Source organism: Branchiostoma belcheri, unplaced genomic scaffold (assembly GCF_001625305.1).
Source record: "Branchiostoma belcheri isolate BF01 breed outbred unplaced genomic scaffold, Haploidv18h27 scaffold30, whole genome shotgun sequence".
Taxonomy (NCBI): Eukaryota; Metazoa; Chordata; class Leptocardii; order Amphioxiformes; family Branchiostomatidae; genus Branchiostoma; species Branchiostoma belcheri.
The window spans coordinates 3,073,609-3,091,464 of NW_017803910.1; the positions used below are offsets into that span (position 1 = coordinate 3,073,609).

The 17,856-nt window shown below is 41.8% G+C and overlaps 3 protein-coding genes across 3 annotated transcripts; all 3 read right to left on the reverse strand.

Moving 5' to 3' along the window:
- LOC109474137 (disrupted in renal carcinoma protein 2 homolog) lies at window positions 1-7,088 on the reverse strand. The gene is made up of 12 exons (XM_019774344.1): window positions 6,617-7,088; window positions 6,222-6,363; window positions 5,482-5,594; window positions 5,108-5,222; window positions 4,756-4,781; window positions 4,498-4,551; window positions 3,964-4,093; window positions 3,476-3,584; window positions 2,951-3,018; window positions 2,147-2,268; window positions 1,466-1,648; window positions 1-243 (listed from the first exon to the last, which is right to left on the reverse strand). Exons 1-12 carry the CDS (start codon window positions 6,969-6,971, stop codon window positions 113-115), a joined length of 1,548 nt encoding a protein of 515 aa, XP_019629903.1. The 5' UTR covers window positions 6,972-7,088; the 3' UTR covers window positions 1-112.
- Window positions 7,089-7,762: 674 nt separating this feature from the next.
- On the reverse strand, window positions 7,763-12,796 carry LOC109474142 (alpha-N-acetylgalactosaminide alpha-2,6-sialyltransferase 1-like). The gene is made up of 7 exons (XM_019774349.1): window positions 12,679-12,796; window positions 12,355-12,541; window positions 10,994-11,174; window positions 10,524-10,686; window positions 10,004-10,121; window positions 8,382-8,524; window positions 7,763-8,105 (listed from the first exon to the last, which is right to left on the reverse strand). The coding sequence occupies exons 2-7, from the start codon at window positions 12,436-12,438 to the stop codon at window positions 7,856-7,858; spliced, it is 939 nt and encodes a 312-aa protein (XP_019629908.1). The 5' UTR covers window positions 12,439-12,541; window positions 12,679-12,796; the 3' UTR covers window positions 7,763-7,855.
- Window positions 12,797-15,464: 2,668 nt separating this feature from the next.
- Window positions 15,465-17,422, reverse strand: LOC109474141 (scavenger receptor class A member 5-like). Its single transcript, XM_019774348.1, has 4 exons — window positions 17,250-17,422; window positions 16,373-16,532; window positions 16,053-16,150; window positions 15,465-15,598 (listed from the first exon to the last, which is right to left on the reverse strand). The coding sequence occupies exons 1-4, from the start codon at window positions 17,260-17,262 to the stop codon at window positions 15,501-15,503; spliced, it is 369 nt and encodes a 122-aa protein (XP_019629907.1). The 5' UTR covers window positions 17,263-17,422; the 3' UTR covers window positions 15,465-15,500.
- Window positions 17,423-17,856: the final 434 nt, after the last annotated feature.

Consider the following 17,856-nt stretch of genomic DNA (forward strand, 5'->3'; position numbering starts at 1 on the left):
GATAGGAGTGGTCAGTTTTTTTGGGGGGTCAAATTTAATGGGAATATTCTTGTCCTGTCATATTTATATAATGTCTGAGTTTGGGTCACTGCAGTCTCTGTGTGTGTTTAACTTAGTTGTGTTGAACAGGGTTTGGCTGTCCTTGGTCCACTCTGAGTCTTTGGTAGTTTCCACGCAGGAACATCAGCAGTGGCAGGGATAGCAGGAACGCTCCCAGAATGCACCACGTCATCCACAATGTGCCTTGTGAAAGAAAACATGAAGTTAGTGCTGTAACAGTCACTGAGGTGTTCAAGCTAAAGCACAAACATTGTGAATTCGAGGGGATTCATTCCTCAAGCTAACCGACATCTTTCACATGCAGTCGTCCCTCAGTAAGACATCTGGAGCCCCATAGTTCCCGTTAGAACTTTTATTCAGCCTGTCACACAAACATTGGCCAGTCTATCTGATCTGATCTGGAACTTTAAATCTTGTGGTAAGTGCATTGGATTTGTGAGCTGGCGGCTTGGATTCAAATCCCAGGAGCTAGAAGACAGCTACTCAAAGGGTACTACTTTTACCCTTTGCCTTTTACTGCCATAAGTTATGCATTATATCAAGGGAGATCACTTCAATGAACAAGTGGTCAAAATGATAGTGCTGCAGATTGACAATTTTTTTTTAATGAAAACCAAGTCTTAAATCATTTGGTAAATATTTTCATTGATGATTTGATTTCATTAACAACAATTAGTATTATCAATGTGATTGGCTGTTCCCTTACCTAACCAGGCTTCAAAATTGGTTGGAAATAGTAGAAATTGGCTAAATAGACAGAGGGAGTCGGTCTGCTAATAGCTAAGGGAGTACAGTTTGCAGCTTGCTCTGAGCAATAATAGGATTACTTGGCACCTATTAGATAGCAATTAGTGGACTTCAAAGAATAAAACAACCCCAGACAGGCTTAAGGGTGGCAACTTCCCTGGCATGTTATCTGTCTATTTGGCCAGTTTCTACTCTTTCCAGCCTCCTCTGAAGCCTGTTACAGGCCAGTATGTTCCCTCACCTACACCAGGAATCATGAGGATGTAGTGGAAGATTCCACCGAAGAAACAGTTGGACCAGACCAGGACTGTGGATGAGACAGCCTCCGGGATGGGGTAGGTTATTTCTGTTGCCATCTCATAGAACAATGGCACGGTGCCGTTCACGAATAACCCACTTAGTATGATGGACGCATACAGGGACACTGCAATACAATACAGTCTTTGAAATACTTTTTTTGCATTCCTGCATTGTATCTGTACAGCCGGTATAACCACCATTTGGCATAACTCACCAACCCCAGACAGACTTAAGGGTGCCACACTGTACACTCCTTTAGCAGACCAACTCTCCTGGCATGTTATCCCAGTCTATTTTGCCAATATCTACTCTTTCCAGCCTCCTCTGAAGCCTGGTAGAGGCTAGTACATTCCCTCACCTACACCAGGAATCATGGGAATGAGGAGGAAGATTCCAGCAAAGAAGCAGTTGGACCAGATCAGGACTGTAGATGAGACGGCCTCCGGGATTGGGTAGGTTATTTCTGCCGCCATCTCATAGAACAACGGCACAGCACCGTTCACGAATAACCCGCTTAGTATGATGGACACATACAGGGACACTGCAATACAATACAGTCTTTGAAATACTTTTTCTCCACATTAGCAATGATGCAGGTAACACCAACTGCCTGCCTGCACCAGACATGTGTTACCTGCACCACTCAGAATACATTTGTATTTTATAATACTAGATAAGTATGTATAAAGCCAATACATTGACTGGTACAGGTTAGGCGAAGGTAGACATCAGAAATACCTGCACAGCTCCAATTTTACCTGCACTAACCTGCATATACCCAGTACATGGACCAGTGCAGGTTAGGTGCAGGTAGACATCAGAAATACCTGCACAGCTCCAATTTTACCTGCACTAACCTGCATATACCCAGTACATGGACCAGTGCAGGTTAGGTGCAGGTAGACATCAGAAACACCTGCACAGCTCCAATTTTTATACCAGGTCCTGCACTAACCTACACATGCAGGTAGTATTTCCAGCCCTAAAATTCTACCTTTTTCCAAAAACAAAAAAGAGAAATCAAAAATAAGGAACCAACCTGTATTGAAGGGAATGACACCGTGCCACAGCATTAGCGTTAGCCAGGCTGTGGACAATGCAGCACCAATATACAACATGACTAGTATAGTCTTCATACGTCCTGCACAACGGTCACTCAACCTAGGGGAAAGTAAGCAACAGAAACTTTAAAAAACTAGAAAGAAAATGATACAAAACAGAAAAGTTACATTTGCAAAGAAAATGCATAATGTTTACCTTCGCATATGGTCTGCTCTGTTAATTTGTAACTCAAATCCATTCATATACATGTATATGGTCAGACAGGAGTCTAAATACCTCCTATAAAATTGCAACATTATGTAACCTAACACCAGTTACCATGGTGACAGACGTCAACAAATCAGATCATTTGCCAGGTCAGAGGTTAGTGTTTGGAACAGAAGAAGAAGAAATGTAGCAAAAACAATATGTTTTCCTTCAGTAAACATAATTATTTCAGTTTGAATTCTCTTTTGTTTGAATTAGCTATCACAGTGACTGAATAAAAAGTATAAGTTTAAAAAAGCTTCTAAATTTACTATAATATTTCAGCATCAAACTAAAAGTAAATCCATGAACTTCTTTATTTTATAGAAAGCCTACAATAAAAGCTTTGAGCATTGTAACTTTTTGGTTTGAATGGACAAGTATGACATTAAAAAAGCTTCTAGATTTACTGTAATATTCCATCAGCAAATTAAAAGTAAATGCATGAACTTGTTTTTATGTTTTATGTCTAAAATGAAAGTTTTGAGCATTGTAACTTTTGGGTTTCAGATCTCAATAATGAAGATGTGCGAACCAGGAGAAGAAGAGACTGGCGGAGCAACCAGATACCAGCATGTAGAACCCCAGCCACCCGGCTTCTATCTGTAATAACAGAGGTACGTAAACTCAATACACAGCAATGGTGTCAGAGGTTTCATATCACATACATGTTATATAGTAACTGTTGTTCCTTTACATTTTGTGTGCGTAACTTGTGTTATCCTGTACATGTGTGTGTGTATTTGTGTGTATGCATGTGTGTGTATGTGTGTGTGAGTTTCTTGTTACTTTACCCCAATAGCAATTGTACTGTATGTGTATGTGTATGTTAGCCTGTGTGCGTGTCTGTGTGTGTGTGTGTAGGGGGGGTATGTGTGTGTGGGGGAGGGTGTCTACAGTGTAGGTTAGCATTGAGGGCTGAAGTTTGCCCTCTGTTGTATATGTACCTTTCCTGATAAGAGTATAAAAATCCTATGTGTGTAACCCGTACGTGTGCATAACCAGCATGCATAAATAAATAGCAAAAAATAGTATGCACATGTAAGCACAATATGTGTACCTGATGTATGCCATGTGGTGAAAGGCTAACATCCAGGACCATCCCCCATCCTCCAAAAGCTCCATTCGTAATGCCGCTACAAAGTACTAACAGCAGGAGTTGTCCATTCCTTAAAAATAGCAGCTCAGGTGGTATTTGAGGTGACACAAAACAAATTAAAACAAATTAAAACAGAAGACAGGGACAGGGAAACACAGTCAGCACCAAGGACAGGGAAACGCAGTCAGTACCAGGGACAGGGAAACACAGTCAGCACCAAGGACAGGGAAACACAGTCAGAACCAAGGACAGGGAAACACAGTCAGCACCAAGGACAGGGAAACACAATCAGCACCAAGGACAGGGTAACACAGTCAGCACCAAGGGCAGGGAAACACAGTCAGCACCAGGGACAGGGAACACAGTCAGCACCAAGGACAGAGACAGAGGACAGAGAAGTATTAATCTTTGTCAACGTAGGAAGATGGAAGTAAAAGATATATGCTTACCTAATGACAGGTAGAAAGCTTTCCTTGAGGTTTATTCTCTCCGTGGATGCAGATGTACTGGGTGGGGTCGCTGGTTTGGACGGAAAGTACAAAACCACGGCAAGACAGAGCAGCCCAGCAAAACCTGTCTCTGTAATTACAGAATGAAGTTATACATTAATGTCATTTTAAAACTTGGTGCAATGTATCAAAAGGCAGAAAGTATCACTAATTATGTTTACCGAAGGAAAACATGTTGTTTTTGCTCAGTTTCTTCCTCTTCTTCATCTTCTCCAAACAGTGACCTCTGACCTGACCAGTGACATGATTTGTTGACGCCTGTCACCATGGTGACTGGTGTTGGGTTACATAATGTTGCAATTTCATGGTCTGCTCTGCTCTTGTCACCATATACTTGTAGTACATGTATCTGAATGTGTTTGAGTAAGAATAAACAGAGCAGACCATGTCCGAAGGTAAACATTATGCATTTGCTTTGCAAATGTTACTTATCTAGTTGTCACATGTATTCGCTTGATATATAACGTTACTTACCAATGTACATGAGTCTCAAGATCTGCTCCGCGTTCATTTGAACAAAACAAGGATCTGTAAAGAACTGTGTCTTATTATTTTAGCAAAGCACATGGCATATGCATATCTAATTTCCAAGAAGATGTTTGGTTGTATTCTACTGCACTACCAGAAAGACGTAAACACACAAAAAATGCACAAAACAAGTCGGCTGCTTGTAACTTTCACGAAATCGTCAGCATAAAGATACTAATATTTGAGTACGTCATTCTGGCTTACCTGTGCCGTTATCCTCTGGGTGACACCTACATCATTCGTATAAAAAAAGATAAAATATCATCAGATGAAGACAAGCTGTCTATTTTCCCCAACATTATGGCGAACATTTACAAGGAGAAATACGTTCTTAAGCTTAGCGAAAGACGTTTGACAATATGTTAGTTTTCTCGTGCCATTCCTAAATGCTGTATAGTTCCTGAATACAGAAAATGTATAGTATCTATAGTGCATGTATATCGTCACAACTGAAAAGTTCCAACTTTAAATCATATTTTTGTAGATTCTATCTATAACTTCTTTGTTAACATAATTTCGTCAGATAAAGCGAAGAGGTAGTGGCTTCTAAACAAACCCGTTAACCAGATTTCCGGCGGTCTGATTGGTGGAGTTAGTCGGTTGCGTCACCACCAACGGACCAATCACAAACGCCACAGCATAGCCCATGTAACTGATGAAGACATTTATACCTGTGAAAGATATAAAACACATCGGAGAACTCCATAAATGATACACTTAAAGAGGTGGGTCGCTAGGACACAAGGACAGAATTGTTCTATGTATGCAGTTGATATGTTATCAGTACTTCTAAAAATACAAAAAAGCCTGCTGTTAATGTCACAGTTGGATGTAGATAAGCGACATTTATCTATTTTTATATGTAACTCCATACCATAGGATGAAATACAAGAGATAAAGGAGATCTAAACGTGACGAATTTTGTCTCACCTGTCGCCAAAGTTCTCTGTTCTGGAGGGAACCAAACAGACGACACTACGGGGGGTGCAGCCATAGTGATGATACCTGCCAGTCCGTCCAGGAACTGTCCAGTATGTATCAACCTAAGGTACATGTGTGTATAGTTCATCAGGTATATTGTCAAGATTTGAAGAATAAATATGTTTATGCATGGTTTATGCATGGTAGACTAGCCAAGGTTCACAGAGCCCAGGTTAATTTTGTGCACGTGACCTACGTTGTCTACTATCCAATACGATTCAAACGTTACTATGGTATTAACAACCTTGCCCATCTAGATCTATGTCTGAGTGGGTTAAGGTTAGGATCAGGCACGGGTCTGGATAGTCTCCATGTGTACAAGAGTATAGATTTTGATAAGAGTGGACTATTCAAAACCGTACCTGAGCAGGGTTCTGTATACCGCACTGTTCTGTATGTAGGACGATTCTAGATACGAGTGGACTATCCAGAACCGTGCGTGAGTATGGTTCTGGATAAAGCACTGTTCTGGATAGAGCATGGTTCTGGATAAAGCATAGTTCTGGATAAAGCATGGTTCTGGATAAAGCATGGTTCTGGATAAAGTATGGTTCTGGATAAAGCATGGTTCTGGATAAAACACGATTCTAGATAAAGCATGGTTCTGGATAAATCATGGTTCTGGATAATGCATTGTTCTGGATAAAGCATGGTTCTGGATAATGCACGGTTCTGGATAAAACAGTTACCATGTCGCGGCAGGCGTTCTCGTCGTGATGCATCTCAAACCGGATCCAGCCAGAACCAGAACGGCCGTCCCGACCATTGTAACCCTTAGTCCTGCAAGAAGGTCATGTATCAAAACAAACACCTGTGAAAACAGCGCGAGGGCTACGGGGTGTAGACGCGATGTATGACTCTCTCTCTCTCGGAAAGACTCAAACCTCAAACCAACCATGCCCATTACAACCTGACCAAGGTCATGCCGAAACACGCACACACACATACACACATACATACACGCGCGCACACACACACGCACACACACACACCACACACACACACACACACACACACACACACACACACACACACCAAAAACAATACCTCCATTTTTCATGGAGGTAACAAGTGTAATGTTTACCTAGCGATTGAATGACCCATGGGCCGACCAAAGCCAGACCGACAAACGTTATACTGCCCCAGTTGCTGAGTAGCGAGATATCTCCGTCCTTCCAACCGAACACCAGCTTAGCTGAGTCCGAGATGGGCGACCAGGTGTTTAACACCACCGACTGGTCAAAACACACCAGCGAGAACAGCACAAGGATGTACCACCTCCGCTTGTACACCCGCCATTGTCCGTGTGAAGTTTTCGCGTTGACGGCGTAGCTGTTGGTTGTCATCCCAGACGCGTAGGAATCAGTTCTGATCCTGTTCAGAAGCGGATCGTACTCCGTTGCGGACGATGTCCGTCTGTCGCGACTTCTTGTGTCCATGGCAGGCAATATCCCGTCCACAGTGTACAGCAATTTCTTTATCACCAGTAGATATGTACTAGGTAACTTGTCCCGTGAACATGTTGTAAGGTGTAGTCACATGTCCGTACATTGTACCTTGGGCTACCCCTTCTGACCTTTGACGTGCTTAAATAAACTATTATAGATCTACAAACATATCTGCAAGCCTAACGTCCAAAGTCCACCGTTTGTTGAGCGGTGAACCTCTGGGCGATAACTTTATCAGCGCCCGCAAGCAATAAAATCATAGAAAATGTTCATCATATCCTTGCGAAACATTTTACGTGTTCCTAGCTCCTTCTTTAGTCAGAACTGAGGTGATTTTAATCCCTTCTAACCTCTGTTTATGACCCTATTAGTGTTGGGGTCTCCAGAGGATGCTATCCATTAGATTAGTGAATGTGGCCTCATATGATTAAACACGTATGAACATCTATAGCTAAAATACTTATTCTAAATTTTAGGGCCTAGGGACGATTCCTCGGCCCTAGTTCCCATCAGTTATCTTAATTTTTAGGGCTTTTGATGGGCTAATGTCTTTCATGCAGCAGTCGTCCGTCAGTAACACCTCTGGGGCCGCAGAGTTGCCGTTTAGCACTTTTATTCATAACGTTATATATAAACGTGGCGACGGCAAAAATATAGTGTTCTTTAGAATAGTGTTCTTTAGAATAGTGTTCTTTAGAATAGTATTTTTTAGAATAGTGTTCTTTAGAATAGTGTTCTTTAGAATAGTATTCTTTAGAATAGTATTCTTTAGAATAGTATTCTTTAGAATAGTGTTCTTTAGAATAGTGTTCTTTAGAATAGTATTCTTTAGAATAATATTCTTTAGAATAGTGATCTTTAACCTACAGTGTTCTTTAGAAAACGTCTCTTCTATACCAGTTTACGATGCCTTTCTTGTCCAGATGGTCCCATAACTGGATCTCCCGTATGTGGTTGTGACTATTCATCACAGATAGGAACTCGTGATACTCTGTGTCGAAGTAGTGGTTGCTGTACTTGATGTTGTAGCCCATCCCGTACAGACTGAGCTTGTCACAGGCGTGCAGGGCCGTCATGGTCATGATGCCGCCCGTGGTGGGACGAAAAGACCAGACCCTCATCCACCTAGTGAAAAAAAGAATATTACGAAGTAAGCTTAAACTGTAATTTTGAACACAAAGAATTGGACTTACCCTGTGGTGTGTTACATCGAAGGGCGGTTATATCAGCTATACCTGTATCTGTATAGCCGGTATAACCGTACGCCCTTCGGCACAACACACCAGCTGCGTAATACACCATGGCACCAGCTACTAGTATACCGATACCGATAGTATACCGATATCCAAATTTTCTGCACTTCATAGGGAAAGAATGAAGAGGAAGAAGTGTGTGACTTACACATAATGCATGTATCTCATGAAGTCAGGATGGAGAACTCGTACGTTCTCTGGAGGCGCTTTGAACTGGTTGATGCCGTCCCCTATTCCCTTAAGATACGCATAGTCGTTTTTACGGCAAGGCACGAATATATACGTGATATTCTGAAAGTAAAAAAAAAACAAAGATTGTTGAGTGTTGAGCAGGGAAACACAGTCAGCACCAAGGACAGGGAAACACAGTCAGCACAAAGGACAGGGAAACACAGTCAGCACAAAGGACAGGGAAACACAGTCAGCACCAGGGACAGGGAAACACAGTCAGCACCAGGGATAGGGAAACACAGTCAGCACCAAGGACAGGGAAAAACCACGAAGGACAGGGAAACAAAGTCAGCACCAGGTACAAAGAAACACAGTCAGCACCAAAATACAGGGAAACACAGTCAGCACCAGGGACAGGGAAACACAGTCAGCACCGGGGACAGGGAAACACAGTCAGCACCAAGGACAGGTAAAAACAGCACCAAGGACCAGGTACGATAGCACCAGGTACAGGTACGGTAGCACCGGTACAAAGAAACACAGTCAGCACCAATGACAAGTGTTTTAAGGTGAAATAAAGTTCCAAGCCCTTAGTTCTTAACCCTCAACAGTACACCTTCCCGGACTGATTAATCTGTACACCTGGGGTCCGCGCGGACCCCAGAACAGTTTTTTTGCTAATTTTTAGAAATTATCAACATGCTACCAGCTCAATTGTTTTCCAAACTGATGTGGGAACCTTTGTGTCCACATTACATACAAAAATCAAACATTTTGAACTTTTTCTATTTTTTGGTGAAGAAAAGAAGACAAGAAGAAATACCCGATTTTTAAACCCATTTCAGACTGAAGTGGCTTTTTAGGCCCAACTTTGATCTCAGATAGCGGCTAAACGGCTTGCGCTAGAAGTATCAAACTTGGAGACCTTTCCTAAAATGTCTCTGGAAAAAAGTTCATATTAGTTTAATACTAGTAAGTTGATGTTTTTTGTGTTGCCATGGCAACGGGTTTCTAGCAGGCAGTTTTTTTTTAAAATAGAAGTAATTTTGGTTTACACATGAAAATTTTCTGAGTTTTATATTAAATTACACTTCTTTTCCATCATTAATAACATCTTACATAATTAGATATAAGTTAAATCATTTAATATGCATAGAATATGCTAATTTGATGACGTCATTGGTCAAAATCCAATATGGCGGACTATATTATTAGCTCTGACGTCATATGACGTCATAATTACACCAAAGTTATTAAAATTTAATTCTATCACTACACCATTCTCTGAAAACTTGGTAGACATACGATGAGCGCATAAAAACATATAAAAACGGAAATAAGGTAATGTATAAGAACGCCAGTGTATCCATTATGATCGAAAGCCGGCTGGGGTCCGCGCGGACCCCAAAAGAAAATCAGATATAATTTTTTTATAAATGGTAGAAACGGAGTTTTCTGCACTGTGTTGAGAGACAACTTTGTGGGTGACAATTACTTAAAATTTCAGAAAAAAATTTTTAGAAACAAAAAAGATATTACAGAATATATAGTGCTGGGGTCCGCGCGGACCCCAGGTGTACTGTTTAGGGTTAAACTGACCTTACTAACAGGATAGTCCTCTGGCCTCATTGAAGAGAGGGAGCGATCGAAGAACACGTAGTGAGTTGTCCTGCTGCCCACGTCTTTCTCATAGCCTCTTGTGTATGCCTGGTTCACCCTTTAGAACGGAATTTCAATGACGGTTTGTCATATTCATCATGGTAATCATGGCCTTTTCACTGTACACTGAAGCTAGGCGTTAAACGCGTTACTGATAGACCTTTTTTCGAAAGGTGTGGTGGGTTCTTTAACATGCGTGGTGCATGGCCCTCCCAAACACGGAACCTCAATTCAACGTCCCATCCGAGGGACGTCCCTAACCGAAGCTAGGTACTCATTTTAACCTGAGAGAAGTGAGGAAAGTCGTGTAAAGTGCCTTTCCAAAGGGCACAACGCCGGGGCATGTAGGTGGAATCGAACCCAGGACCCTTAGGTTATGGTCCATATACCATACCATTACGCCACACGACGCCACTGTTTTTTGGCGACGCCCCAGGGGCGGGGACATTTGTTGCTCTACCTGAATACGTAGTCGTGCATGTCGATTTCCTTCCCCATGCCGGATCCATTCAGCATACCTCCATTCCCAACCACCGCACACGAGATGCATCTCGGCTTGCCTGTGTGGCGGAAGTTGAAGATGGAATCTTCCGCTGGGAACAATTTCAGGATCTCCAGGATCTCTGGAAGTTGGAAGAAGAACAAACAATATCTGGGGTATCATCTGCACGTATCATCTGAATCATAACGATATCTTGCCGTAACTTTATCGGGCTGATTTTAACGAAGGTGTTCAAAATAGAACAGGGACTTCGATGTGTTCGATCCGGATCGGTCGATTTTTTTACGCATAATTTTTTCACAAGCAAGATGATAAACAACAAATCATGTTTTGTTGTTTATGAAAAATTGGGCAACCATCATCTTGCAAACAACAAAGAGAATGCCAAATATACCCTACATTGTTTTTAAACCAGAGCCTTTTCTTACCACTATATGGGATGTCTTCTTTCCTGTACTTGTACCCGTATGGCATCCTCCATGGTTTCAGTCGCAAATGTTCACTCTCATTAAACAACTTGGTGTTCATCAACATCTGAATATCAGGTCGAAAGATCGGCCCAAACTCCTCAGACGCAAAAGCCTTCTTCTGTAGAGATGTGTTACATGTCTGGAAGTGTCAAAGCGAGTAGAGTCAAGATTATTCAAATTGAGCACTGAGATCAAAGGACAACTTCGCGCAGTTTAGCTGCAGAACGTCTGCAAGAATAGTGTTTTACCTTTTATAGTAAAAGGTTGAACTTTATTCCAACACACAATATGTACACGGATCAAATTTTCAGCGACCACTGTCGCCTTCATCAGGATAATTAATGACCAATCACTTCACAACGTGATCTCGCGAGAATTACGGTTTACAAACACGTGACCTTATTCACACGAGACTTTACTGATACGTGACGTAAGCAATTGATCAAAAGTGCCAGGGAGTTTATATCGTCCACCATCTCTATTAAGTGAAGGCTGAAGTGCTCTGATATATATGGCCTCCTTAATGCCTCTTAAAAAGTAGTCCTGTTCAGTGTCCAGTATTCTCACTTTGTCCAAAGAGACGGAGTGGCTATGAATATGATCCGTGTAGACATTGTGTGTTGGAATAAAGTTCAACCTTTTACTATGATTACTACCAACACAGATAAACTTTCATGTTTTACCTTTTATTGTCGAGCTGCTGAACCGTTCTTTATAAATTTTAATGTGTATCATGCCCCAATTCAGCCATGTAAGGTTGCAATGGCATGTGTGTTGTTTATAATAATTAAAAAAGTTCATGCTTCATGCAAGATTATTTAGTACGTCCAGAAGTTTCAAGTCACGTGACTATGACGTAAGTGTTGTCCGCCATGATGGGTGATTAAATTTAGTCAAACACGTCGACAGAACGCACTGCGCCTGCGCGAAACCTGGAAATTTTTCACGGTTTTCGTTGGGTGTTTGTTCAATGTTGCATCAGAATTTTGCCCGTTGCAGACGATATGTTTTCTGACACAGCATTTCAAAACTAGAGACGGAATGTCTTCCTTAAATGCGCGAATACCTTAAACGAGACGTTCTGTCGAATTGCTGTGCACAATTACATTATTGTTGTCGCGCAGGTGCAGTACGTTCTATCGATGTGCTTAAATTTCTATAAATAGTAAATTTGAATCTTTAGATGTAGTTACAGTCTCTTACGCAACAATCACTTAATACAAATCAATTCTGACCGTTGGTTATCTCTAACATTTCGACTCTGTACAATGATCATTTCACTTTCTTTTGAAAACCATGATACTTTTCTTGTGACTCACAGAGTTGTTCCAGTTTGGGTTTTGCCTGAAGGTGAAAAAGTCTTTCCAGTAGCTCTCTACTCTGCTGCCTTTGTCGTAGGGCATGCTGAACAGCGTACCCAACCGAGGCTCGGGTTGGGGGTCAAACCTCAGATCACGTCCAGTGTCAGCAGTGGTAGAGTTGTTAACAAGGGCTCTTTCTGGTGTTCTGGTATAATGGCAATTAGTAAATGACATGCCATGCGATATATTTTTACTATTGGTACCAAAACTAACTCGAAGTGGACGTAATACGACCACATGGTGGAAGAAATAGAAAAAGACAACGAATCTAAAGATACATACTTAGACAAGACGCTGACATATTCAGTTGTTGTTTCTACTGCTTGGTGATAAACTCGTGACTTGGGTTGGGTGTAAAACTTTAGATCAAGTCCAGTTTCGGCAGTTGTAGAATTAACAGCCAGGGCTCTGTTTTCTGTTCTGATATAACGACAATTCACATGCATGCGATGATATTTTGACCATTATTTAGAAAAGGAAGTTGACGTAATGCGACCACATGGTGGAAGAAATGGATCAAGACAACAAAATAGATGAAAAGACGCATGTATATATATTAGTGAAGTATTAAAGGAGCTATGGTGGACCAAAGCAACATTTACCTAATTTTATTTCAAACAGACGATGTGACAGATGCAGTCGTATATAAGATACATACTTAGGCAAGACACCGACATCTTCAACTGTTGTTTCTTCTGCTCTATGGTAACTTCGAACAGCCAGCGAGTTGGTCCTCCATACAAGATAGATCAGCATCAAGACACCTCCAGCGATAACCGCCATTGTAGCACGTTTCAACATATTGGCAGATTCTAAGACATTATTTCAATCAACGAAGAGACATCAGTGCAATTGCAGACTTTCAACTGTACGCTGTACATATATATCTATTATCTAAAAGTCCGGCAATGTTTAGAACTGCGCTTCTTGAAGGTAATAACAGTACCGTGCGCACACGACACCAATCGATCGTTAAGTTAAATGTATTCAGTAATATGATATGTGATATAAATGTACGGCTTTATTTATTTTATTCACATGGATTTTGAGCATTAGATAGGAAGCACATGTTGTGCTTATGTGAATCCGCTGCTCATAAAACATAATACAAATGTAAACATAAAGATGAAATAAAATACAACATAAACATAAAATGAAAGTGGTTGGCGCACCAATACCTATAGCATAGCATTAATGAGATTAGTCAAATCTTCCAGAGTGATGAATATAGTTGAGCACAATATCAAAGATACAGCAGTTAGTAGGCTTAGTCATAGACATAAAATATATAGAGAGGACAAAGACAGCTGGCAATCGAGAAGTGACTAAGAACAGGACAATTGTTCAGAATGGTCAAGTATGAATCAGAATCGGCAGTAGTTTGTAGACGAAGACAGCAAGGTTGGTTCATTTATATATCAGGTATTCATATTTACGTATTGCCATTTCTAGGGACCTGTGCATGTCTGCTTTCGCCATGCCCCATCAGTTCCTGGTGCCTGTGGACGATTTGTTTACGTTTTCGTACGTTTTGTTTACGGAACTTCCTTCACGACATTAATCCGTAAACAGTAGAACAGACCTGTCTATCCAGGGCAACTCTCTGAATTACCGTGACAGCTCGGATTTAGCTTATTCAGTTTACTTTGACAGATAGGTTGTTAGAAAAAGAGACTACGGGATTCGTACGGGAAAGCAGCCCTACATCGGTCTTAGGATTTGATGGTACCAGGCTACAGCAATATTTTTGTATTATATCGGGATCTTATCTAGGTCTATGCCTGAATGGGTTAAAGTAAGGGTCAGGCACGGTTCTGGATGGTCTCTGTGTATCCAAGCACTATCCAGAACCGTGCCTGAGACTGTACCATGTGTAGAAGAACAGATGCGCAGCACATACAGTTCAGCAAGACTTTGGAACTACTCGCCTTCTATAACATAGTATAAGGTGCACTGGGGCACGTAAATAGAAAGATTATAACCAAATAACAAAATAACGTCACCTTTAAGTTGCTTTTGGCAGCACTCTTTCGAGCCCTACAAAGAAGACACAGGTAGTTGAGGATGGGTTGTGCGTTTGATAATTGTACGTGGCACATCTGTGACCTACTGAAGTCGTGTTTTGGTTTATGACGTCGCTTCATGATTACCTACGTCCGTGCCACATTCTAGAAACGTACACAAACACGGATTTCGTCCACACTTTTCCTGTTACCTTCGTCGAGGAGGTTGTGTGTTAGGTATACCATATATGGGGGTTGCAACTTTGTAATCGATTATTTTCATATTTGTGATATCTGATGATATTTGATATTTATGACATTTGATGGGTACATGGTACATGCAGGTTGGGCTAACAAAGGTCAATTAGGGTCAGTTATCCAGCGGATTTGTACGGTACTGCAGCGGTGGGATATTTTCGTAATTTACGCATCTTTAAACAATTAACCTGATATAATTGAAAGTTTATTGCAAATACATGCCCGAGGGCTAATTGCAGTTACAAACAACATAAGAAAGAAAATACAATGGTATGTGAGACTATATCTACTTTTAGCATTATACTATATACTACAACAGACATGGTACATGATATGGTCACAACCGAGTACCTCTGTTCTTTCACCCCAGTCCGATCTATCAATAGTAGTGTACCCACGGTCCGTTGTATTTTTCCGGATCCCTTCCGTACATCCATCCAACCTATTCCATTGTAGATCTATTGTTGATATACAGTAGTCAATCGACAACCATACACTAAGATCCGGGTGTTTCTGAGGTCAATAAGAGGACACCATTCGAACGAATTCAGAAATATCAGGCCATCTAGCAGTTTGATCTAGAACTGCAGGGACGTTTTGTTAAAATTCCTGTAAGTCAGATGCCTTGAGTTGGAGAATAGTTTAATTATCGCTATAGATATGCTTTTTAGTGCCATATCGGAAATAAAGATGGTATAAACTAATAACCTTAATAGCACAGTTTAGAACAGATCTGCGAACATAGATCCCGCCGCACTTATCGAAAAGATTAGGGGTCCTTCCCGGTATGAGTACTAGTAGTTCAAACCGGTGTGTTACGCCTATTGTCGGTTAACCGTCAGGTTATATCAAGTCATCATCATCCTCGTCCAGGCTGGCCGCCGCTGCAGTCTTGCAGACGACACCAGAGTCGTGGATGTGTCTGCACCATGGCACCCTACCTGTAAATATTTTAGATTCATTGAGGCAATCTGTCGATTGACACCTGATTGCAACTTGTATCAATGACCCTTCTATGAATGATTTATGTTGTGCACAAGCATCAGAATTCTGCCTTGCTGTTGCTGATTTTGCCTGCTGTTGTCGATGCAAATAAACCAATTAACAAACTAGAAAGGTAATATTTGCAAAGCAAATGCATAATGTTTACCTTTGCATATGGTCTGATCTGTTAATTCTTACCCAAACACATTCATATATATGGTGACAGGAGTCTCAATCCTTGCTACTATAAAATTGCCACTTTATGTAGCCAAACACCAGTTACCATGGTGAGGGACAGTCTGGTTTAGGTCATTGACCAGGTCAGAGGTCAGTGTTTGGAACGGAAGAAGAAGAAACAGAGCAAAATAATATGTTTCCTTCGGTAGAAACATAATAAACAAACAAACCTACCCCAGCCGCCGTGCTTGCAGTCTGTGAGGCGCTCCTCGGTCCCGGTACATCCCAGGGTGTCCAGCCAGATCCGGCCCGTGCCTTGGCCGAAATGGGCGCTGTAGGATGGATGGATGGATGGATGGATGCATGGATGCATGCATGGATGGATGGATAAATGAATGGATAGATGGATGAATGGAAGAATGAAGGGATGGATGAACGAAATAATGAATGAATGAATTATGAATTATGTTAAATTCTCAGAATAACGTTAAACCATTGAGTACTTTGTCGACTACGTTTAATAGTTTTACGTTTTAAAACTTGACAGGCCTTACGAATAAGTCTCTCTGACGGCCTCCGGGTAGCCCAGCTGCCGGCACGCCACGTGGGCGTCCTCCAGGCTCCAGCCCGAGTGGCACACCGTCCCCCACTCCCCGGCATGGAACACCTCCACTCGGCCCTCGTGGGGACCGCTGCCGCCCACCAGACGCAGGTCTGAGGACACACAATTTTGAATGAATGAATGAATGAATGAAGGATGGATGGATGGATAGAAGAAAGGAAGGAAGGATGATTGGATGGATGGATGTATGGAAGAAAGGGAGGATGGATGGATGGATAGAAGGAAGGAAGGATGATTGGATGGATGGATGGATGGAAGAAAGGGAGGATGGATGGATGGATGGATGGATGGATGGATGGATAGAAGAAAGGAAGGAAGGATGATTGGATGGATGGAAGGAAGAAGGATGATTGGATGGAAGAAAGGAATGGATGGAAGGATGGATGGATGGAAGAAAGGAAAGAAGAAAGGAAGGATGGACGGATGGAAGGAAGGAAGGAAGGATGGATGGATGGAAGAAGGGAGGGAAGCAGGAAGGAAGGAAGGAAGGGATTTTTTAATTAATGAAGGAAGGAAGGGAGGGAGGGAGGACGGGAGGAAAGGAAGGGAGGAATGGATGGATGGATGGACGAAAACCTTTACTGCACATGCCTATCTGCTGGGTTAAGTATATAGGCTGATACAGGCTGATACATGTATAATACATAGACTTCATCAGGTTAGCAGTAGTAGTAGCACTATATCTATCAAGCTTGTAATGTCAACATCTCGCTTCTCTGAGATGACGAAAAGGTAAGAACAGACATGTTTTAGCATCACAGGTTTGTCTAAGGTCATTAGAAATGTGAATGTGCTAATATATTCTGTACCAGACATTGTCATTGGATCCCCCGGTCTTGTCTTGCAGATTACCCCCGAGTCGTGAATGTGCGCGCAGAGTGGCACGTCTCCCCAGTCTCCGCGCTCACAGTCCGTCAGACGCTCCTCGGTCCCGGTACATCTCAGCGTGTCCAGCCAGATCCGGCCCGTGCCTTGGCCGAAATGGGCTCTGTAGTATATTATTAATAAATGTTTTTTTATTGTCCAAACAGTACCCGTGCAGTCGCAGCCTTTATGCGGCTGAATTGATGCAGGGTATCACATATTGTTAAGTATAGCTCACTGCAGGCTTATACATGTATAATACATAGACTTGATCAGGTTAGCACTAGGAGCACTATATCTATGAGGAGGGTCAGCATGGGGGTTAGTGATTACGAATTACGCGAAAATTTTCACCGCCAATTACGAATTACGTTTTCGATTCTTAATAACGATGCGTGACGACTCCTGCTGGGGGTCATTATGATCCGTACGGTGACAGGGAAGTTGTTCACAAAATATGAGCGTAAGTATGAGCTGAAAACATCTAGAAGCAATTGTTCAAAGTGCTCTGGATTGAGCAAATCTATTTCGGGCGCTGTTAGCTAAATTATG

Coding starts and splice junctions, on each gene's coding strand:
- LOC109474137 (XM_019774344.1), bottom strand. CDS start 6,971: ATGGACACAAGAAGTCGCGACAGACGGACATCGTCCGCAACGGAGTAC. Junction 1,649..2,146: donor TGTCATTCCCTTCAATACAG/GTTGGTTCCTTA, acceptor ATTGTATTGCAG/TGTCCCTGTATGTGTCCATC. Junction 244..1,465: donor TCCCATGATTCCTGGTGTAG/GTGAGGGAATGT, acceptor TTCTTTCACAAG/GCACATTGTGGATGACGTGG.
- LOC109474142 (XM_019774349.1), bottom strand. CDS start 12,438: ATGCCCTACGACAAAGGCAGCAGAGTAGAGAGCTACTGGAAAGACTTT. Junction 10,122..10,523: donor ATGCACGACTACGTATTCAG/GTAGAGCAACAA, acceptor TCCGTTCTAAAG/GGTGAACCAGGCATACACAA. Junction 8,525..10,003: donor AGGACTATCCTGTTAGTAAG/GTCAGTTTAACC, acceptor TTTTACTTTCAG/AATATCACGTATATATTCGT.
- LOC109474141 (XM_019774348.1), bottom strand. Junction 16,151..16,372: donor GCCGTCAGAGAGACTTATTC/GTAAGGCCTGTC, acceptor TCCATCCTACAG/CGCCCATTTCGGCCAAGGCA. Junction 15,599..16,052: donor CTGCAAGCACGGCGGCTGGG/GTAGGTTTGTTT, acceptor AAATATTTACAG/GTAGGGTGCCATGGTGCAGA.